The sequence below is a fragment of the Aquarana catesbeiana genome, linkage group LG06 (assembly GCF_042186555.1).
Source record: "Aquarana catesbeiana isolate 2022-GZ linkage group LG06, ASM4218655v1, whole genome shotgun sequence".
Taxonomy (NCBI): Eukaryota; Metazoa; Chordata; class Amphibia; order Anura; family Ranidae; genus Aquarana; species Aquarana catesbeiana.
The window spans coordinates 245,083,421-245,102,065 of NC_133329.1; the positions used below are offsets into that span (position 1 = coordinate 245,083,421).

The 18,645-nt window shown below is 40.9% G+C and overlaps 1 protein-coding gene across 1 annotated transcript in view; it reads right to left on the reverse strand.

Moving 5' to 3' along the window:
* RFTN2 (raftlin family member 2) overlaps nucleotides 1-18,645 on the reverse strand; it is a 163,901-nt gene that overhangs the window by 32,910 nt on the left and 112,346 nt on the right. The window contains exon 7 of the mRNA XM_073633126.1: nucleotides 17,872-17,975. Within this exon, the coding sequence (XP_073489227.1) occupies nucleotides 17,872-17,975 (104 nt within the window). The remainder of the gene's footprint in view (nucleotides 1-17,871; nucleotides 17,976-18,645) is intronic.

Consider the following 18,645-nt stretch of genomic DNA (forward strand, 5'->3'; position numbering starts at 1 on the left):
CCCTCCCACTCTCACTCTATACTAGGGAGGTGTTACTGTTTACTGATGCCAAAGGGTTCTCGAGCAGCCAGGAAGTCGTTTGGCACCGGCCCCGTCATTCGAAGTGCTCTGCCTACTGGCTTCTATCCTCCACGATTGTCAGTAAGCTCTGAGTCCCGAAGTCTTGCGATACCTGCGGTGTCTGACACCTGAGCTACTGACTGTCGAGTCTCGCCAAGTGCAGAGTTTAGCCGAGAGCCGAGAGTCGTCGAGTAAAGCCGACTACCACAGACCACTACCGAATGCTGAGCGGATATCAGTTCTCTCTGGCTCACTGAACGAAGATACTGAAAACCCGCAGTATCCGACCACGAACACTGGGAAGGAAGCTGGTTTACAGACCTTCCAACAGACCGTCAGTCGCCAAGCACAGGAGGAGATCTGGACAGGTGAGCTTATTGGGGAGCCTACTGGGGTGCCCATACAGGAACCACAAGGAAAACATCAGTACATAAATTGGACACAAGAGACAAAAAAGGGGGTTAATAGTACTAATAGCACAAATACCAGTATGCAGACTGGGCAAATAGGTGATGGACTTCCAAACCAGGATAACCAGCTTATACATCAGTCTGCACACTACGCACATTGTACACTGGAACCTGCACCAACAGACTTTACAGGACTAACTGGTACAACTGGGCCTGTTGCTCTGGGTGTGCTATCTTTGCCAGCTGATCTGGGTACAAAATCCTTCCTATCCACATTGTCTACTAAGGCAGACATGGATCACATGACTGCTACTCTGCAGCAAGTGCTTAGAGAGGAGTTTAAGGAGGTCAAAAGAGTCATTGCATAGCCTGACCTTCAGGGTAGACACCATCGAGCAAAATCAGACTGCAGCAGAACAAAAAAGATCTTGGAGGCTAATTTAACAGCACAATCACATTTCTTATATACCATCCGACTCCAACTGGACAATTTAGAAAAAAGGAGGAGGAGAAACAATTTAAAAATCCGGGTTATCCCTGAGACCACAACAGCTAAAGAGTTGCACCGTACTGTTATGGCTATATTAAACAAGATTCTGGGAAGAGATCCAACAGCAGACATTGAGTTAGAGTACATCGAATACAGGGTATGGCTCCTCTGACCGAGGGATACCCTGTGTAAAGTGCACTTCTATATTATTAAATAAGAGATTATCCGTAAGGCATGGTCATCGGGTACTGTTGATTTTGACCGAGCAACTATACAGATTTTACCGGATCTTTCAAAATACACTCTACAGATGTGCAGTACCATGAAGCCTCTTTTAGATAAACTACGTGAAGAAGGTGCTACATACAGATGGGGTTTTCCTTTTTCCCTGTACATACAGAAAGGCCAACAATCTTTCGGACTACGTGCGCATGCCCAACATGTTCGCTAAACTGTCAATGACACCTATTTTGCTGTCTGATTGGACTGACACTGACACTGGATTGATATAGTATGATAGAATTTAATTTAACAAATATGCATTATTAGTAATGAATCCCAAATGATGCTCCTAACAATGTATCAAACTGTCTGTTCTTCATTCTTGTCTGCACTATAACTGTCTAAGAGGCGCTAGATCCGAACAGAATTGGATGCCAGAACTCCCTCCCCTCCCTCCCCTCCTCCCCCCCCCTATTCTCCCGTCACCTCATCCCCTTTTTTTCTTTTTTTTTTCTCCTTTTTTTCTGTGCCCCCATGTGCATTGTTTTCCTAGTTTCCCTCTCCCTCCCCCCTTCAGCCCACTTTGCCCACATTTTGGGTGGATGTGTGTGTGTGTGTGTGTGTGGGGGGGGGGGGGGGGGGGAGAAGAAAAGGGAACATTTTTGGTAATGACAATTCTAATAGGAATGGGGGTTGGGTCGAGAAAGGAGAAGGAAAATATCTACCCTGTTTCCCCGAAAATAAGACCTAGCGTGATTGTCGGTGATGGCTGCAATATAAGCCCTACCCCCCAAATAAGCCCTAGTTAAAGTCCTTGTAGGTCTTATTTTCAGGGTAGGGCTTATTTTCGGGGAAACAGGGTAGGGCTTATTTGGGGGTAGGGCTTATATTGCAGCCATCACCGACAATCACGCTAAGTCTTATTTTCGGGGAAACAGGGTAGACTGTACGGAAATGGTACAGATACATTTTTTTAATTTTTTTTTTTGGGGGGTGGCGGGAAATCAATGGGGGATGCTTTGATATTATTTAAATGGTGTACTATGAGGGAAAACGCTGTGAAAAGCTACTCCAAAGAAGTGAGAATATTGGAGGATGGGTATATATGAGGGGGAGGGATTTACCCAATTGGGGTCATTGGTTTTGACAGTATAGTCGTACAGCTCTTTTTTTTTTCTTTTTTTGACTTGTATATTCAAATAAATAAGAAATGGGTATGCCCTTATACAAATAGGAAACTAAATATAGGTAATCATATAGGTAACAATAGATGATGTAAATGGAGTATAAGGCCTGAATATTTAGGACCCATTATGAACCTATATAAGTACAATAAGGATAATAAGTCTTTTTTTTTTTTCTTGTTGGTTTGAACTGTGTGTTTGATATTCAATTTAAGTTGTGGGCATTAGGATAAAGAATCGGATGTGCCATCTATGTTAATATGATCTGAGCGACCTCCTTTTTTGGTGTCTCTCTCTAGTTCCTCCACATAGGAATTTTGCCTCCCAGTGCTATCCCTTCCTGGACCACTCTAGGAGGAGATTGCAGGGGTGCGCAGGCTCAATTAGAGCCTCATTAGTAGTTTGTTGCGTATATATATTCTGTGCTTTATTTTGTGTGTTTTGTTTTTTTTTCTTCTCTCTCTCCTTCCCCATATCCACCTGCACTCGCTCTGGTAGTACACAGGAGATAGATCTCAGATTTCACTATGACCAATGTGCGCTGTTTATCCTTAATTGCTAATGGATTGAATATACCGGAAAAGCGCACAATGGTCCTACGTGAACTCTGGCGTATGTGCACACAAGTGGTATTCATACAAGAAACCCATTTTCAATCTGGGAAGATACCAACATTTAAGGATGAAAGATATCCACAGGTCTTCCACAGCACAGCCCCAGACTCCAAGATGAGGGGGGTGAGTATCCTGCTTTCTGGGACTGGTGCCATGGTCCTGCATTGATCAGATGAGCGATCCGGAGGGACGCTATCTTTTTCTTAAGGGCGATTTAGCTGGCCGTCGAGTTACCTTAGCGTCTATCTATTTACAGAATCAGGCTCAGCTGAGTTGTCTGAACGGAATTCTCAATAATTTACAGATTTTCATGGAGGGTGGACTTATACTGAGTGGAGATCTTAATGTGGCTCTTGACCCTCTACTGGATGTTTCAAAATCCGCTACACATCTATCCTATCAATATGTTAGACGAATAAAAAAAGCTCTACAATCTATGTGACTTGTAGATGTTTGGAGAGTATAGCATCCAGTTGAGCGCGACTATCCTTTCAATTCGGCGCCACATAATAGTTATTCTCGAATTGACTATGTATTAGTATCTCAATCTCTACTACCAGCGGTGGTAAACTCCGTAATTGGGACACAAACGGTGTCAGACCATGCTCCGGTGTCTATAGATCTCCAGCTGATTAAGCCGGCCAATAGACCATGGACAAGGAAACTTAACGAATCGTTCATACAGGAAGGTCAATCTCAAAACAATCTTACCAGTGAATTGATTGGAATCTTTAATGAAAATGACACAGATGAAATCTCCCCATTTACTATATGGGAAACGCACAAATGCGTTATGCGAGGCATATTGATTAAAAAGGCGACGGAGATACGTAAAAATAACCAAGCTGCGTTTCAGGCTCAATTAAATTTGGTAGCAGATTCAGAAATTAAACAAAAAAAAAAAAAATCACTTTCACAATCCATAGCAATAGATCTTAGGCTACCGCGGGAAAAACTATCTTCCCTGATGAGACAACAGACCAGTATACAGATACTGAGAGCCAGAAATATACATCATGAACAAGGGAATAAATCAGGTAAACTGCTGGCCCACTCACTTAGGGAAAATTCACAGAGAAACTATGTCCCACATATAGACTCTGATGGAGGGAATCGTATCTTCGAATCTAGTAAAATTGCAGAGGTCTTTCGAGAATATTATCAGTCGCTATACAATATACAGATGAATATCTCATCAGATCAGATGGTACAAAAAAAACAATTTGAGATTATCTTGCCTCCTCAGGTCTACCATCAATCTCCGATGATGAGTCCGAAGCACTAAATGCGCCGATATCAATTGACGAATATATGAGCGCAAATCAGTATGCTTAAGCCCCATAAAGCTCCTGACCCCGATGGGTACACAGTAGTCTGTTATAAAGGCATTTGCTTCTATTCTAAGCCTGAGATTTATAAAAGCATTTAATTCCCTTTTAGAAGACCGACCTTTACCGAGAGATACCCTCAGGGCACATATTGCAGTTATTCCCAAGGAGGGCAAGGACCACGCCCAATGTAAGAACTATAGACCTATCTCATTATTAAACGTTGATTTAAAAATTTTTACATGGATATTAGCTACAACCTCTCCTTCAAATAGTCATCCACCCGGATGAGGTAGGCTTTATGCCTACTAAAGAGTCAAAAGATAATACTATTAGAGCTCTAGATATTATTCATCTGGCTCACTCTCATAAAATACCACTCTGTCTGTTATCTTCTGATGCAGAAAAAGCCTTTGATAGGGTGGATTGGATATTTTTGAAGGAGACGTTGACCCATATTGGAGTAGGGAAAGCATTTGGTAAATGGATAGAGGCTATATACTCTGCCCCATCCGCAGCAGTAAGAATCAATGAGGTGACCTCCTCATATTTTAATATGAGCAATGGTACAAGACAGGGATGTCCCCTTTCCCCAATGATTTTTATATTAACCCTTGAACCATTTCTGTGACATGTTCGACAAAATATTGATATTCAAGGCTGTGCGATCAATAAAATAGAGCATAAAACTGCGGCTTTTGCAGATGACAGTTTTTTTTACTTCACCAGAAACCACGCTACCAAATCTTTTAAATGAGTTTGATCGCTATAGCTTACTTTCAAATTTTAAAATCAACACTCAAAAATCAGAGATATTAAATATTACATTGTCAATTACACGCATACAGGCTCTTCAATCGTCTTTTTCCTTTCCATGGGTGTCCTCATCTTTGACATATTTAGGAGTCAAATTGACCTCCTCAATAGACAAAGTTTTTCAAGCAAATTTTCCACCGTTACTACGGGAACTCTCTTCCGATTTGGAAAGATGGAATAAAGGTCCCTATACATGGATGGGTAGGAATACTATCCTTAAAATGAATATTCTACCAAGCTTATTGTACCTTTTTCAGACTCTGCCAATATTGTAGCTATTCCAGCATCCTTTTTGAAATCATTACGTAGTGCCTTCATTAGATTTATTTGGGCAAAAAAACATCCCCCTCTTTTCATATATTGGCTATGTCAAAAACCCAGGGGGCGTATGGCTTTTCCAGATCCGATAAAATACTATAAAAGCAGCACACCTTGCAGGGTACTTGCCTGGTGTAGAGATGAGGGACATAAAATCTGGGTAGCGATTGAACAATCATGTACGGAGATCCCACTTCGATGCCTGCCATGGCTACAGCTAAGATCACTGGGAACTTTAAGATATCACCCCCTGATAGGGGCAACCTTAAAAGTAATCCAACAGAGTCATCTTTTTTCAAAATTTGATGGGGAAACCACTCAGCTTCATCCAGTTTTGGGAAATCCACTATTTCCTCCTGGCTATACAGATAGTCGTTTCAAACAAATTATGCGACATGGTACATTTCGATTAGGGGACTTTGTTGAAGCATCAAGGCTGAAGACCAGGGTGGAAATGCAGTCACTGTTTTGTCCGCCATTGGATCCATGGCAGATGCAACAGCTTACCCATTTCCTAACCTCCCTTAACAGGGGGGAGAGATCGTTTAAACACACATTTGGAAAATTTATGTTTGCTAGAAAAGCCCTCCGTCCATGGGGTATCTGAGGTATATAAAATACTAAATGCCGCGTACACATGATCGGACTTTACGGCATACTTGGTCTGGTGTACCGGATTTCGTCGGACGGTTCGATCGTGTGTGGGCTCCAGCGGACTTTGTTTTCTCAAAAGTTTGACGGACTTAGATTTGAAACATGTTTCAAATCTTTCCGACGGACTCTGCTTTCTAGCGTACAAACCGTTCGTCTGTGCTAGTCCGACGGACCCAAACTGACGCATGCTCTGAAGCAAGTACAAGACGGAAGCGCTCGGTCTGGTAAAACTAGCCTTCGTATTGAAGCTAGCACATTCCTCTTCTGTGAACTTTTAATACAGCGCATTCTTTTTTTCCTATATAATGCGAGAAGGAGGAAGTTGTTTTGCTGCTTATATTCACACAGAGTTCTCACAAACTACTTTCTTCATGATTTATCCTCATGCCATGACTAATATGATATTTTTTTAAAAGCCAGATCTCCAGAACTAAAGTAGCAAATTTTTTTTGGACTCATCTTTATTTTTTACAGATTTTAACAATATAGATTTTACAATGTGTGCTAAATTATACAAAATGTTTTATTTTATTTTTTTTTGTTTTTGGATTTTGAGTTTCAAGTTACCACAATAACCTTAATTGTTATTGTTTTAATGAACCTTAATGAGTTTGGTGTCCCTTGTTAATTAGACGTGGGGGGGTTATTTTAAAGAGGCAAAATCATTTTTCACTACCAGTGCAAATTGTACTTGGAATTGCCCTGAAAGAGCATTTGGAAGTGCATTCGCTGTGGATCCGAGGGGCACATGCAAGGAACCCCAAAAAAAAAAAAAAAATTCTCTTGCACATGATTGTATGATGAAATCAGCAGAGCTTCCCCTCAGATTTACAGTGACTGCACTTCCAACAAGTGCACTTGCAGTGCAATTTATCAAGTGCACTTTGCAACAGCAATTTGCACTTGAATTGCAAAATGATTTAGCCTTTTGTAAATAACCCACATATAGTCTTTTTGACCTGTACCTGCCTACTCACAAACCAAATGTCCTTTTTGAATCAAAACACATAGTCAATGTAAGGTAACGAAAATATCCATTTATTTTGGTCAAAACAGAAATGAGGAAGGCAACACTGGAGACACTTTTGGAATGTGTGAAGCCTTTTGTCCCCCAGGACACACATCAAGTTAGAGGACAATAAAATTGGTATCTTGCGACTAGGGAGCACAGTCAGAAGTCAGACCAGACAGAAGCCAGACAATTACTTTCGACTCTTCCGTGGAGCCTTCCCTGCACGCTGCCCTGCAGCCTTCCCTCAACGCTTCGCTGCAGCCTTCCTTGGAGGCTGTGCCTCTGGTGGTGTACTTGGGGCAGGAGGAGGAGTAGCAGGAGGAGTGGCTTCATCTGCTATATATGTTTTTGCAGTAAGCTCCCCTCTCAAGCCCTTCTGATACGCTTGAAAAATCAGACCGTCACAGAGGAGGCATTGCCCCTTTTCTAGTTCCAGCAATCTGGTGGCCATACAGGTTCCATACGCCTCTTCCGCATTGGGTGGTGTGCTGAGGATTTGGCTGGCTTCGCGAATGAGGGCTAGTGATTCCTCCTCTGTTCGGGTCATCTTTCTGGGCCTTTTGGTGGTAATGTGGAGGGGAGGCACCTGAAACTTCGTGAGGCTTCTACTGGGCCCAGCCACGGCCTCCTCCTCTATACCTCTGGGCACGGACTCCTCCTGGGTCAAAAAAAAAAAAAAAAAAAAAAAAAAAAAAAAGGAGGACATACCGGTAGTTGTAATTTTTGCTTACGCAATCACACACAATTTTCAGCTCATGACTTGCAAATATAATTCTAAACAAATAATAAAGGCTATCTTTTTGACCCCACCATTATTCTAGCTGCTCACCAATATTTGAAGTATATTTTTGGTCACTACTGTCTAGTGATATGTCTACATATTAATAATTGTGATGAAGTCATTTTTGGTGAAGCACTTCAAAAATGTTTAGGTTTACATCATTAATATTTACACAATCCCAAATTCACCAAAAAAAGTATACCTGGCTGAAGCTGGGCACATCCACTTCATCAAGGATGAAAGGGCCCAGTTCTTCTTGGGACTCCTTAGCTGGGGTGGAGGGAAGGCTGGAGGGAAGGCGCGAAAGTGATTGCCTTGCTTCTGTCTGGTCATCCAGAAATCGCATTTTTTGGTAGTACCACAGCTTGGGGACAATAAACCTGGTCTGCTGCTGCTCCGGATCTGCGCGATTCCTGGATCTTCTTGTGTTCCCGCCTGTACATGTTGAGCAAGATACCAATTTTATTGTCCACAAACTTAAGGTCTGCCTGGGGGACTCGAGTCTTCACAAATTCTAAAAGTGTGCCCAGTGTTGCCTTACTTACATCTCTATTAAAATACAATGGGTGCTTGACCTCCCACAGGTTTCTGTTTTCTTGATACAAATCAAGAAAACGTGTCAAAAATTCTTCCTCCTTAAAAAGGATTTATTTTTGCTGAAAGACAAGACACAAGATAAAAACTGTAATGTCAGTCCAAACTCCCAGTATTATATTTGGCTCAATCTAGGGTACACACATACACACAACACATTCACCAAACACACACCCACGTTTAATCTGACCTTCGTTTCTGACGCTCGCTACTTCCGCTCGGACATATGTAGGCCAGCGTAATAGCTTTATATACACTGCGCATGTGTCATGCTACGCCTGCGTCGCCCGCCCCTGACATTCTTTAGTACGATTTGTCCCCGCCCCTTCACTCTTCGTTGCGCAGTGGCAGGATATAGAGAAAGATGGTGGAGAGATTCTCTGCAAGTAGCGCGGAGGAAAGCCAGGAGCCACAACCATCTAGATCCAGGAGGAGATATAAGGCCACCATATTGAGAAGGGAGGACTACGGTGGCAAAAAAGGACCAAACACCCGACCCAATATGTGGAAGGACAAAATAATGTCCTCAGTTGTCACCGCTCTTGAACAAAAATTTGGCACTAAACGGCCTAAAGAACAATTGAGGAAGTGGTGGTCTGACCTCAAAAGTAGGGAGCCTGAACAATATTGGCGAATAAAGAAGCTACTTAAAAAAGTAAGTACTTGTTGTGTGTTCCGAATGAGATACTTAACTTGCATGCTGATCCATATGCTTTTCGTTTATATAGCATCGTTCGTAAAGACCATTCTTTTGAAAAAACATATGATACTAAGAAAATGACGGGTTTTTTTTTTGCCAAATATAATGGTACAGGGTTGGACATACATTTAGGTCTTGATATTTTGTCGTATTCCAAAAATGTGGTGATGTTGTGTAGATGTGTTTGAAAATATAATGCTGCTTCAAAAATGATTCAGTGTAATGTAAGGACAGGACACAGCAGCTGTTTCCACATCTGGACTCACGAGCACTAGTGTACTATGTGACACTAGAGAAAATTTTGGGGGGGTAATACACATAGGGGCTCCAGGGAATACTTGAGGTCTCTGCATCTGTGAAACTTGCATGAAAATGTGTATTGTTTGGCATTTTTGGGCAGAGTGAATCTTAATCCGGTCTTCAAAATTTTTGGTGCCAAAAAATGACAATTGTCCACAACTTCAAACGAACATTTCATATTCCTTTTTCAAGACTGAAATATCACTGTGTTTTAACTATACCTTTTGTTTAATTAAAAGACTCAGACAACAGTCCAAGGATCCCAGGACCCCCCCAAGTCACTAGCCTGAAGCTGAAATTATCCCAAGCCCCAGTCCAAGACCACGCCCACCCGACGAGCTGGAGGAAGGAGAGGTGGAGGAAATGTGCGATATTTCCACCCCACCAAGTGAGTGACTGACACCCCAGCTTAAGTTCATCTATTTAGGCATGCATATTTTACAATAATTTTTTATCCACAAATTTTAGGTGATGTTCTGGTTGTGGAAGGCCAAGCGGCGGAGCCATTTAGCACAGACAGTGCACAAAGACTCATTGGCCAGATAATGGTGTGGAATGGCCAAATTGATAGAATGCGTGACCAAATTGACAGCATAAGAAATTGGCTGGACAGCATGCAACAGGAAATGAAGAACATGATTGATTGATGTTTTGGGCAGAATCTAATAACTTTTTGCCTAAAAACATCAATCATGTTCTTCATTTCATTATCAAGTTTTATTTTTCTAAAACGTTTTAACTTGCTAAATACTAATGTAAAAATTTTGCAGATGTACACGGTGTGTCATCATGTGCTATCTTCCATCAGGGGATATCAATGTACTTGTTTTGTGTTTGCAACCCCTTCATCAGAATAATGTTAGTTTGTGAGATGAACAAAAGGATTGCACACACAAAACACGTCCATTGTTCCCCCATGATGGGAGATAGCACATGTTGACTTGAACCTTTTTTCACCAGAAATTGTGAGCATCTGCAATTTTTTTATTTTACATGGGTGACATCACCAGCACCGTTATTAACATGTTGAACTTTGTGAGTTCCTGTTATTTTTTGTTCTTATGGTTTTTAAAACCCTGTTGTGAAGCCAAATTTTGTAAACAATGTATATTTTCTACAAATATGCCTAAACTAAAAAAAATATTGTTAACAAAGGAAAAAAAAAAAAAAAAAAAAAAAAAAAAAAAAAAAACCCACACACGTTCAAACAAAATGCACCTTTCAATGTGCACACAGTAAAATGTTTTTACTACTACAATGTGTATGGCTTATTTATCAATAACAGTGACAAAGGGCCTTATTAACTAAACTTGCCACTACAAGTGCACTAGGAGACAGACAAAACTAAATGCAAACAAGAATCAAAACAAGAGATTGCTGCCAAAATTTTTTTTTTTCAAAAAATCTTAAAGATCTTGTTGCATTGCAATGGCCCCCCGACCATTAAAATAATTGACATATCTGTCACGCACTTCACGGGCGGTTTGGGGGGCCAAGCCAATACGGCCACTTTCCAGGCCTGTGAGTGGTTCATCAACACCAATTCCGGCCTCAGGCCCAACAGAAGATAGATATGTCAAAGAATGACGTCTCAAGAAATTATGCAGAATGCAGCAAGCAAAGATCACATAATTGATTTTGTATTCTGCTAGATTTATTGCGGAGAGGAACAAACGGAACCGGCTGGCCAGAATCCCAAAGGCATTCTCCACAGCTCTTCTTGCTCTGGCCAGCCGGTAATTAAACACCCTCCTCTCAGGGGTGAGTGTCCTTTGGGGGAACGGCCTCATCAAGTGCTCGCCAAGAGCAAACGCTTCATCAGTGATGAAAACTGAGGGCAGTCCATCCACATTCTGGTCATCAGGTGGCAATGCCAGGCCACCAGTCTGGAGACGCTGGCACAGCTCGGTCTGTGCAAAGACTCCTCCGTCAGACATCCGGCCGTTCTCCAATTGTGCCGAGACCACCGCCATCAAAACTACACTATGGGACCCCTTATAGTTGTAGAAATAAGACCCCGAATGGGGTGGTGGCACAATGTGGACATGCTTCCCATCGATCGCCCCGACACAGTTGGCAAAGTCCCAATGGTCAGCGAACTGGGAGGCCACAGTCTGCCATTCCTGTGTGTTCGAAGGAAACTTTGGAGTCAAACAAGAAAAAAAAATATAAGTACTTTTAAACATAACTTGGATATCAGATTACACAAAAACATTCTTGAACAACAGCAGTTGAACATTATTAATATGTGTTATTTTTAGAAAAAAATAAAATAAAGGCCCACTTATAAGATTACTCACCCCCTCTGATGGACCATTAATCAATTTGTATGTGGGGGGAGGGGTACTAATTGGGGCCAAGAACACACCTGACAGTTACAAACATTTGAGGGGGTGGGGGAGGGTAAAACAGTACAATTGAGCTGACAATATACATTGTTCAAAGGACTATAGGCTAGAGGTATAAATGGACCCAGGATTGCATGGTGGGGAGGTTATTGAAGGGAAATATGCATGTAGGCCAAAAAATGATTAAAGGTAAAAAAAAACAGGCATGCATGAAGATAAAGGAGACATTCCCAGCATATTCAAAGTATGGTAATTAGGTAACGAGGACATTTAGACAATACATTAAATACATATCATGTAATGTTAAAGGATAACAAACTTACCTTCATATAGTCCTTCTGCAGGACCTGAATAATAGCAGAACAGGTCTCTGGGATTATGATTCCCAGAGCCTGGGGGGAGATGCCTGTCGAGAACTTCAAGCCCTGAAGACTTCTCCCAAGTCGCCAAGTAACGTAAAGTGGCAACTAGCCTCTGCTCCGCAGTGATGGCTTGCCTCATGCAGGTATCCTGCCTGCTGATATAGGGGGTCAGCATAGCCAGCAGACGTTCAAAAACGTTGTCCGTCATCCTGAGAAAATTCCTGAAATCCTAACGGATCAAAGGCATGTGCGAGAATTGGTCACGCTAGCGCAACCAATTCTTCATCCATGAACTCCTCCTCGCCCTGTTCATGGACTGGACTCGGGTCAAAGTATTAACCCCAACACCAAGTCCCCATGCAGCAGGAACTCGAGAACGAGTACGTCCAAGCACCATGGCTTCAAAACGGTCGGCTGGTCAAACAAACAAACTTAGAACAAACGCACTGAAGAACAGCAAGGCCTATGAAGAGCGACCTGAAAATCAGGAACGAGCGGACCAGAACGGCCTGCTAGGCAGGTTACGAGCTGACCAACACGCACTGAAAAGCAGATACAAACCTCATAAGCACAAACTGAACCGCAGAAAACGATCGAAATAAGCTGAAGTGTGAAAAGCGCGAATTGTCTCTAACCAAACTTCTACTAACACGAGATTAGCAGAAGGAGCCCAAAGGGTGGCGTAGTGGGGCTTGAACTTCTTTTCTAGTCCCATCGTACATGCTGTACGTCACCGCGTTCAAAACCATCGGACTTTTGGAGTGATCGTGTGTGTCCAAGTCCATCCGTTTTTAAGTCCGGCGCACCTAGCGTACAAAGTCCGTTGAAAAGATCACCGGACCAAGTATGCCGTAAAGCCCGATCGTGTGTACGCGGCATAGTAGATCCCCCTGAAGACTTTGTTCCAAGATTCTTTTTGAAATGGGAGAGATTTAGATATTACATTTTCTAAGGAGCAACAGAGCTACATTTTATATTTTGCCCACTACTCCTCAACAGCTAGCAAATACCAAAAGTTAGGTTATAAAATTCTTACAAGGTGGTATAAAGTTCCATCACTATTACGAAAAATGTATTCAGAGAGGACGAATACATGCTGGCGGTGTGTAGAGTCAGAGGATAACATGCTCCATATCTTTTGGTCATGTCAGAAGTTAGTGCATTTCTGGTCTAAGGTGCGAGATACTGTAAGGCAATTAACAGACTACGACTTGGGGACTGACCCAACAAGATATCCTCTCCATTTTCTGACCTCTCAAAACGCAGATATCGGAATTCTTTGGATGCTCATCTTTTGAATGCGGCAAAGGCCTGTATCCCGGTCGTTTGGAGACAGGAGTCACCACCCTCGATCTCGCTATGGTTTAAAAAAAAAATAGCTGATATATATGCCATGGAAAAAGGTATTGCAATTATACAGGGTAAGGAGGAGAAATTTAATAAAAATGGAATCCTTGGTCTCTTTTGGTATGCACCAGGGAATACGGATGTGCGCTTGGAGAGGGGGAACGGGTGAGGTCTTGGGGGGGAGGGAAGAGAGTGAGAGAACTTCATTAAATCCTTTAGAAAAGCTTCTTTTCCTTTTTTTTTTCCCCTTTTCTTCTCTCTCTTTTTGTCCTCCTCCTCTGCTTATTTCTCTCCTCGGTAAAGAGCATCTGTGAGATAAGTGGGGGGAGGAGGAGAGAGGAGAGGGAAAACGTGTGCGTGTATGTATATATGTATATCTATATATCTATGTGTGGGTATATATGTATGCGTGAATGTAGTCCATTTCTTTCCTTTTAACCTGTTGGATAGGTTGGTCAATCAGGTAATTAGGATTTCCTTGTGTTTCCCCCCCCCCCCCCCTTTCCATCCCCCCTCCCCATTTTTCCCTCCCTTGCCTTTCTATCAACCCCCCTCCACCTTTCCTCTCCACCCCCCCCCCCCCCTTTCCCTCTTCCCCCCCTATCCCTCCCATCTTTTTTGTACTAACTCATGAGCACATATTTGTTGGAATCTTTGGATTTATTATTTCTTACCTCAGTTATCATATCCTTCCACATGTGTAAGTCCCCCACATTCGCAGTAGGGGAACATTTGGTGGTACCTTGACCTCAGTTGTGTGTGGGTCCTTTCGGTAAGTGGCAGTGCTCACCTTTTTTTCCCTATGTATTTGCAATAATCGCATTGTGTATTATTTTATCACATGTTTGATTTTGATGATTATGTATACCTTATTAAATAATTTCAGATACTATTCTCCTGATGAAGCGGTAGAGATCCGCAAAACATGTTGAGGAATACATGATTTGTGAGGACCCACTATACCTCAGTTCTCCCTGGTGGAGTATACCTAGTATTGGTGACACACATGTATAGTGTTCTGTATTTTTATGATGTTCTGATATAATTTTGCTGAAACTGTTATGATGTATCAGGATTTCCTATTTTTATCCTGTTTTGTATAAATAAAAATTGGAATTTTTATAAACTCGTCTGTCTAAATTGGTACCGAGATATTTCATAGACCTTTCGCCTTAGGGGTGACCAACAGGGGATCGGTCCTCTTTCTCAATTTCACTTCATATTTTGGATGGCACCTTTTTTCTACCCTTAGGTAACCAACTTTATTAGAGGCCAATGCTTTTGATACTTTTTATTCACGGTGGAGAGACTGAACTTTCTTGAGAAGAGTTTATCTAGAACTGTTGCAGGATGGACTAATCTTTATTTGTCATACACCTTGTCACTTGGTCTTTCACAGTGGTACATATTTTATATAACGCATATTGTATGTTTCCAGCGCTTTTCTTATTGTTATATTGTGTTACATATTTTGGGTATATTGAATTGAAGGTTGCAGCGATATTGCACATTGTATGAATATTATTTTTGGGCTATTGTATGTCTGTAGAGCTGAGTTGGGTAATTAGATTTATGGTTCCTACTATAATTTATTGGATTACCAGCATTTAGGACATATATAAGTTTTTATACTGACAGTATAATTAAAAGAAAACTTGTCACAGGGATATATTGAGGCTGTCATTGCTAATCTACTCCTGTAAGGCAAATACTGACAGATATTTCTGCAGTTAAAGGGGACCTATCATCCTTTTAATGTTTCAGAATATAGCTAAAAGAAATCAGCTTAGGGACAATCTTATCGAAAGGTTTTTAATGTATTAAAACTGTTTTTACGTATAGTTTGTAATTGTCGGTGTGCATGTGGATAGACATTTTGATCTTATCTCATTGCTGATTGAAAAAATAGACTCCTAGCAAAAATTGGTAGCCAGAGACCATGTGATCCAGGAGACCTAGGATGGGAGCTGGAAAACAGCATTTTTTTTCATGCAAAGCAAGAGGTATTTTTTTTACTCAAAATAATATTGTAATTTGGTAATGCAGACACAACGAGGTTGATATACTAAGGGGGTTGATAAATGCAGCTCAATTAATTTTAAGAATACTCACATTAGCTATTCAGGCATGTGAAAAGCAAAATCGTGTTCATGTTGAATTACCCAGTCATGTGAAGATGAAATGAGTAGTATGGGAATTTGCATTTCATATGATTAGAAAATTGATGTAATTTATCAGCCCTAAGTTTTAATAATCCAGGGGAAGTATGAATTTTATATCAGCAACACTTAAAGAAGCACGTACTGTCCTTCATGTTTTTGCATGTTGTTCCTAGAAATAAGTGGCAACTATCTCAACCAAGTTGGGCAACATTTTATCTTTAGGTTGAAGCTTTTCTGTGTGCCAGTAATAAAACAAGATTAGGTGAAACTACACAAACTGGCAACTTTTTTTTGTTATGGTTACTTACATTTATATAATTATTTGGCGATTTCTCTGTTAACTAAGAAAAAGACTGATGCAGATCATAAGCATATACTTGCAACACTATTTCACAAGAGGCTGATATAACAGTGTACTGTTAAAGTCTTTAGAATACTAATATACAGACACATAGACATGACAAAAAGGTTATCTGAAATTATTTTAACCTTTAGTGAAGCCATTGCATTTATTATGTATTAGAACTGATTTACTAAAGAAGCAAAGTGAATGCTCATGTAGCTTAGTGACTAAAAAGTAGTTTTCGTCTATTTGCAGGGGAAATATACAGCAATATTGCCTACCTTGTGAGCACTTAAGTATTTACTGTATTCACTTAAGATGGTCATGCATGGGAAGAATTTAGAAAAAAAAAAAAAAAAAAGGATTTTGTTTGATTTTCTAATAAATAATGGTGTCAAATTGACAGCCACTTTTTGGACTGACACCCGTCTATGAACAAATGAAATTCTAACAGTGAACATGGTTTTCGTTTGTGAAATTCAATTAATTCCAAAATCGAATGTTAAAAGCAAACAAACTTTTTAAGTAACTTCGAAAAACATTCATCAAGTCTCTGATGGCAGTATCCAATGTACTGACATGATTTTTTGTATGAACTTTTATATGAAAATCTACCATTGTATAGCCAGCTTAAGTTAAAGTGGTTCTAAAGGTAAAAGTTTTTTTACCCTAATGCATTCTCTGTATTAAGGTAAAAAAAAAAAAAAAAAAAAACTTTTAATAGTGGCTTACCCCTCAGCTCCCATAAATACTCACCTGAACCCAATCTCAGTCCAGTGCTTTGCACGTCTGCAGCAGCTCCTCTCCCCTCTCCTGGCTCTGACAGGCTTGTCTGAAAGCAGCTGGATCCATTGGCTCCTGCTGCTGTCAGTCAAACCTTTCAGCAGAGAGCGGGGTCGGGGCCAAGCCGGATTGTGTGTCTAAAAAAAAAAAAAAAAAAAAAAAGACACAAACAGCCCAGCTTAGGATCGAGAATGCACGAGTACCCCCATGGGAAGCCACTTCCTACAGGGGCACTCGGTGAGGGAGGGGCCAGAAGCACCAGCAGGAGACCTGAGAAGAGGAGGATCCAGACTGCTCTGTGCTAAAACCATTGCACAGAGCAGGTAAATGTAACATGTTTGTTGTTTTAAAAGAAAAAAAAATATGTCAAGCTTTACAAACACTTTAAGTGAACATATTAAACTTTAGCAGCAATGGATGACTACATCTGGTCTTGCCCTTATGGCACTGGTTAAAGATAGACCACTTTTGCACTAAATGTCAGTGAGCACCTCACAAACAAGGCATGTAAAAAGGTAATTTCCATAAAGGAAGGTATCCACTGTATAATTGGATGGAAGTAAACATAGAAAGCGCCGCCTCCCCTTTCCATCACCACCACCCCCTATTCATGCATCTGGCCCCTTTCAGGATGCCAGGCACATATTTTACAGTGGCAGGGTTTTTCCTCTAAAGCACGGAAGCCGCCGTGATCCACAGGAGGGGGAAGGAAGAAAGCTGACCACTTCATAGATGGGGTAAGTGTGGGACTTTGATGTTTCGACCGTCCTCCCGAGGGAGGGGGGGGGGCTGTGCTGAGTGACCCTGTGCAGATTACATGCACCAGCACCGTACATAGTGTTTAGGTGTGCCCAGACACACACCTAAGATCAGTAGGCATAAATTCACTTGGAGCCAATCACTGCAGAGCTAGGGGCTACATGTTCCTAAGGTTTAGAAGAGAGCGTGGGTTTGATTGCTAACTTTGTATTTGCTTGAAAAATCTCTTCCAATGTGACTCGCAAATATTAAACAAAACAAAAAAATCATAAATACAAACTTACCTGTTATATTTAATTATTGGGGTAGGTATGACACATGTAAGGTACCATCCAAATTCAGCCAGTGTATGCAGCAAGGGACCATAGTCAGCTTTAAGTTCAGAGCCCTAGTATGACATTTATTAATAAATATATTAATACATTTCACTTTTAACGATCCCAAGAAGAATGTGCATTCATAAAAACAGAGTATTTTTTATATCAAATAATTTTGGCCTTTTTAATCCTTTTCTGGATTTCAGAGCTCCTGATCACCTGCAACCTTGTGCTGTCATATCTAATACGGTGTACATCGATGCATGGCAATTCTCAGTGTGAGTTTTCTGATGTGACAATAGTAGACTACGACTGTGTAATGTTGATTAAAAAGGCCACGTGTCTCTATCCGAAGTGGCAGGGAAACAACACAGGAGGAAAAGAGAGAGACAGAGCAGTCACCAGATACCAGGAAGTGTCTGAACAAGGACCTTCATTGCAACATCAGCAGGTATTATTCAAATAAAATATTTATTTACCGGTATATTCAAAATTAATTTTGAAACTATTTAAACATGTTTAAGCCGATATGGGATTTTAACCACTTCGTCTCCAGGCCATTTTTGCTAGTTGGCACTGCACTACTTTAACTAGTGATTACGCAGTCATGCAACACTGTACCTAAATGAAATTTATATCATTTCTTTTCACACAATTAGAGCTTTCTTTTGGTGGTATTTGATCACCACTGGATTTTTAATTTTTTGCTATATAAAATGAAAAAACATTGTTTTTTTTTAA